The 6,198-nt window shown below is 32.2% G+C and overlaps 1 protein-coding gene across 1 annotated transcript in view; it reads right to left on the reverse strand.

The window, feature by feature from the left end:
- LOC123699551 (hemicentin-2-like) overlaps positions 1–5,702 on the reverse strand; it is a 191,975-nt gene extending 186,273 nt beyond the window's left edge. Inside the window, exon 1 of the mRNA XM_045646525.1 lies at positions 5,425–5,702. Within this exon, the coding sequence (XP_045502481.1) occupies positions 5,425–5,497 (73 nt within the window). The 5' untranslated portion in view covers positions 5,498–5,702. The remainder of the gene's footprint in view (positions 1–5,424) is intronic.
- Between the last annotated feature and the right edge of the window lie 496 nt (positions 5,703–6,198).

The raw sequence follows: 6,198 nt of genomic DNA on the forward strand, positions 1-6,198 counted from the left end.
CTTTTTAATGGAATAGAAGTCAAAAAGTTTTGAGGGACAAGTTAACCTGCGCAAAATTTGACAATGACCCAAGTAAGATTTATGAAATTTGTCAAACAAATTAAAGTTGCCAAGTCTCAATTAGCTTAAGTTTACGATATTTGTTTGTAAGTGGTGTTAAATTTTACAACAGTTAGCGAAAGGGGACATAAATTATGTTTCTTACTTGTACTTGGCGTGAATATTTTATATTAATATTTTATATTAATACAACTTGTAGACTTGTCCAAGATGTCATTGGCTTTGCAGCCTTGGACAAACATTCTATAGTTTAAGGTCATAGGTATTTTAAAACCTAAAAATATGCACAGAAAAGATAATGTATCAACTAACAACGATGCCTAAATTAAATGCATAGTGCAACAGACTTGGTCTAGAAACTAATCAATTTTGCAAATAAACTTTTATCGTAAATCGAACAACGAAAATAAATAGAAAGACTTAAATTGTTCCTTTTAAAAATACCGTGGCAAATTTATAGTTACGATATTATAAAATACCAAAACTACGAAGAGTTATAAAACAAAATGAACACATTGGTTTATGTAACGTACTTTTTCTTCTCTAAACGTATGTCAATCTTGGATATCAATATCTCCAGCCAGCAGGCAAAACAATACCAAACAGCTAGTCTACCCTGAGAGGCTTATGTACATGTAAAGTGCGTGAATAATTGACGTGTTAGTCTGTTAACACTTGTTGGTGTCGTGAGGTAATAGCTTACATCTTGTTCACCGATCACTAAATTAATCTGAAACTTGATGTTGTTATAACAAGTTGTGCAAGCTATTTAAGCTATTTCGATACTAGGATACGCGGATACCTGCAAAAATCTCGGGAAAAATGTTTCATTATATTTCTATTGAAAAATCTATTGGATAGGGGTTTTCAGGTTGAAATGTAGCCTTTGGACCTAAGCCTTGAGCTATTTACTTTCAAAATTAAATATTCTCTTGGTTGAAAATATACACCAGCACACTTGGACAGAATTAGAGAAACATTACTTCATGGTATTGTAAACACGTACATAAATACAAACTTTCATACATAGTCACCAACTTAAATTCTTCTAGAAATCCTTATCTTAATAAATAATTACTGTTTATTTTTAATAATATACACATTAAATTAACAACTGCCGCTTTTTAACGTTGGTTAAACACAAAACATTCATTACACTCAAATAGGCATTTAAAAAGCGTGTTTTTATAACATCCATCATTCATAAAAAGAATACTCCTTAAATAATTAATGTATTTTTACCCGTCTCATAAAAGCAGCGGCATTCAACATTTTATCACAGATTTTATGATGTATTCGTATTTTGATGATTCATTTGCATGTGATATGAGGAATTATTAGTAATGCTGGTATGATTAAAAACAAAGACGTTCTTTGAGGAAGATGGTTTAATAATTACAATATTGAAATATCATACATTTTATTTTTCATAATTTACTAGTCTATACCTATAATCTCACGACATTTTTAGTTGAATTTATTTTTATTTATTTTTGATATTAAATGGATTCAATAGCTTAAAAAGTTCTTGTGAAGTTTTATAGTAGCTGCAAGAATCTATTTTACAGTGAACACGCCTTTACATCGAACGTGTCCTTATCAACAGTGTGAACCATCCCTTACAGTTTACGAAACACAGCTCCAAATGATTTGAATTTAGAACGAACAATCCGAACACACAATAAAGATGTTAGATCCGCCAAAAGAGGTTTTATTTCGAGCCGTTAATTTTTGTTTCGGCCAAACCGAAGTGTCGCACTGCGGCCGCCATTCCTCCTGTTTTGCTTAAGTCCCGCTTCCGATAAGGCTTAATATTCAAATTAAGCTAGAACCTAGTTTAAGAGCTGTACCTTTGTAACGATGTAAAATTGTTTTTGTAGCGCTTGGAAAAGTTTTTTTATTTAATTTAAGAATTTGAATTGTATGAGTGTTAATGATGAGTTAAAGGTTCTTCAAATGCATGAACTGACCATCCGTGGTATATTCAAATTATTCACAAGACGTTTTACTTCTTTTATTGAAAAGATGTAGAGTACTATATTGATATTTTCTATATTCAGATGTTATCTTTACCACGAACTTTCAGTTTCAAAACTACGAAAAAAATCTATAATATTAAAAAAATACGAGTAGAACCATAGAGTAGAACCAGATGACACCGTTCAATATCAATCAACCGCCGTCATTTTAACTACTAAGAGACACGTCAGAAACTAACAATCCGTAAACAAATAGTTTTACATTATCAGAATGAGGCATTAACGCGTTTTACAGTGAAATTTAAATTTTAAAATAAAGTATGCAAAACATATTTTTAAAAGCGGTTCTTAAGTCAAGTTGGAAGTAACATGACGCTGTCACGCCGGGGAAGGAGGGGCTTAACTTAGTTCGAACATAGCTTATTTTGAAACTAGTGCACTAAGAATCACTCTAGACTTTTTCGCAGGACCCAATTTAAAAATGTTCTGCGACTTGCCGTTCATTTATGTCGCTTTTCAAAGGAGCGTATTATGTCAAATTAAGTTAATTTAAAGTTCTTGTGGTATTTCTTTTCTCTTGGGTTATTGTGAAATTATTTTATTTTATTTTTTATGTACTATATTTAATTCAGGTAACAGATAATAAATTGTGCAGACCCATAGAACTTTACACACTAACATACATATTATAATAATTTAAAACTAAAACTAAGAATATATTAAGCACTTCATAATGGTAATAAGATTTGTATTTCTTATTATATCTAATTAATTAAATACCATTGAGTAGGTATGCACTCTGTGCATCTTAAAAAACTAATAAAATCTTCTATGTATCCCGAATAATAATTATGAAGCTTTTAATCCAGACCATTTCTGTGCAATATTTCATCCACGTCGTTCAATCGTTTCGGCGTGATTGAGCAAATATCAAAACCAAAAAAATGATACAAAATATGGATAAAATTACGTGTAATACAAATATATCACTACAATATGCCATAGCGATATGTGAATGGGAATATTCTGAAATACGTATGAGAAGACGACCCATTACGTTTATATTCATAGTCGGAATAGGCACTCATTCTGCAAGAGTGTATGTAGTCTGTACAGTCTACAGATATACATGTTTATATGCGATTTGAAATTATTATTAATAAACCTTCTCTGGGTGCGTAAGTAGTTTTAAAGATCTAAACAGGCATACAGACAGCCACTAGCCAGAAGCGAAGGTTTTCCCCTCGTTTTGTTCGCGCCAGCGGGAATTGCGGGAGGTTAACACATCTGGTTTTTGCATTTATCTTTCCAAAACTACTGAACAGTTTTAATTTTATCAGCTTTCACCAGATACGGTATGTACCATTATACATTACTATACGCTATGTACTATGTACCATAAATTCATAATATAAAGATTTAGAAAAGTTAAATAAAAAAGTTTGCAAAAATGCTTCTTAGCTCTTAAGCTATGTCGTTCTAGCTAAGCCATTAAGTTGGTATTATGGAGCATTAAGTTTTTACACGTGTAGCAATGTAGTTATCATATTATCCTATTTACATAGTTTTAGTTTTCTTTTTTATACAGTTTATAGATGTAGGGATTAGTATAATGTTATTAGGAAAACTAGGTGGCCTAGGACTTCGTTTTATAATACATATTACGTATCTATGAAGTTTTGGCGATAGCAAATTATATTATCTAGATTCAGCCATATTGCCATGGTTTATACACCGATCATTCCGAAAATTCTCTTTTTCTTTGAACGTACAGATGAATACATGCGATAGTATATTTTGTTTTTTCTAAAATAGTTATAAAACAGAAAATGTTTAAAAAAAATTATTTACGATTATTTATTTCTATATATTATATATATTGACTTAACTTTTCCTTAAATAATTTAATATACCTATCTTGGAAATTGCAGAACTCAACTTTCAAGGCAACTCATGCTATTTTTGTTCGAGTCAACGGAATTTCCATCTATCTCCAATTTTAAAAAGCGCGCTCCCCCGGGTGTCCTGTCACTGATGAGCGCTACAGCCGCTGCACGCTATGTCTATACCGGATGATACAGCGCTGTACCCACGTCTACTATTGTATGCGTCGATTTGTACAGCGCTGTTTCGCTTTAGTTTCATTTGCATTGTAAATGCTACCCTTTTCTCTATGTATTGAGCGTAGATGTGAGACGGCGAATGAAATAATTTGTAACCGTTTTATTTGTTAGCTACACTTACATAAATTGGTACTGAATTTAAATTGTAGGTACTTAGTATGCATTTATACCGTTTTCCCATTCAGTTGAAAATTGTACTCTATTAAAAAGAACACTTTTAAGAAATATTGTCGAGAACGTTAGTATTGCTTTATATTATCTGTGGCTATGTCATGTTTCTGCCACGTGTATTTTTAATGGCTTGAATTGAATAACAGATGATAAAAATAACATCATTAGACAGAGACATTTTGAATCTGTGAACGGTAAATAAAATTGCCTATTCATAAGCACTCTAAAAGTTTACCTGAGTAAAAAAGTTTTATATTTGAGTTAATGTTGATCGTGAATCAAATCTACGTAAGTATAACATTAAAAATTAAAATTTATTATTCTATGATTAAATTTACATAAGTATCTATATAAAGCATATAAGTTAAAGACATATTCTTATTTTTGTTATTCTTTAGTATAATTTAATTTGTTTAAGAGGAATGTAATTGTTTCCTTATTTAATCAAATATTACCGAAAAAAATGTCACTTGCAATATTTTCAATCATTATAGACTCTCTACATAATCAAACTCTCCATTCTTTAAAATTGAAAAAAAAAATGGAATGTTTATGATTCAAACTATTTTTTATAGGACTTACACCCTTCTGGCATGTGAAGATGCGATCTTCAGGAACGAATAAAACTACTGTTCATTTATTACTCAATGTATTTTTCTAATTGGAATAACAATTTGGGCATAGTAACAACTTACAATTCACTTAAACTGGTCCTGTTCTAAAGTGGCAACCAATTTCTATACAACAACCACAGACAAGACTTTTTATAATCTATCTTCATAGTTTTCAATCTGACCGCGTGAGCGTAGAACCGAGCGGTCCTGGGTTCGATTCCCGGTCTTCGGAGACGAAGAAAAAAATGTCTCGGTTTAGCAGGACACTGAAGGCTGATCACTTACTTGTCCCTAAAAAAATCGATCAGTGAAACAGATGTATGAATAATACATCTGCCCCCTACCCCACTAGGGGACACCGGACACGTACGAGTCACATTAGTAACTGTATTCCAAAATATAATTAATATTAATTTAATTTAACAATATAGTATCTTCTCTGTACTTTACATTTCTCTACTCTCTACTCAAGCTTACCATTCTTCGGCGCCATTGAGATCACAGCACCCAGTACCGCGGACACGATGAGCTGACACAACGTCAGCCGCATGGTGACTAGAATCACATCACACACAACATCACAACACTATTCACGATTCTATCACGGCACTCCTTAGCACAACACTAGCGTCCGTGACATTTTATATGTGGAACTAAATTCTCATTATCGCATGCATTTTTTTATTTATTATCTGTTATATTATATGAGATGGCTAAAAGTGGTTGCGTGGCGTCACTGTGTCACAATTTCTTATGTCGCGTCATCTGAAACAAGAAAAGTATATTTGAGTCATATTTTCTTTAAAGCTCATTGAAAATAAGTGAAAAAGAAAAAAAGCTCTACTTTTTTTCTTTTTCACTTACACATAGACGGACTTGAGCACACACATAGACGGTAACATGAAATAAAACAAATGATTGTTTTTATTCCAAAATCCCACGAGAACGGGAACTATCCGGTTTCATTAGACTTCGCGAGCGAAGCTGCGGATAAAAAGCTAGTTATTCATTTATAAAATTTATAAAGGGAATGCTACTGTGTATCGTGCGATGAGTGAAGGAGATTCACCCTTCCCAGTCAATTCTCGTTATCATATTATTAATCTATACTAATATTATAAAGCTGCAGAGTTTGTTTGTTTGTTTATTTGAACACGCAAATCTTGGAAACTACTCACTGGTCCGATTTGACAAACTAGGTATTTCGGTGTTAGATAGCCCATTTATCGAGGAAGGCTATAGGCTGTATCG

This window comes from Colias croceus, chromosome 18 (assembly GCF_905220415.1).
Source record: "Colias croceus chromosome 18, ilColCroc2.1".
NCBI lineage: Eukaryota > Metazoa > Arthropoda > Insecta > Lepidoptera > Pieridae > Colias > Colias croceus.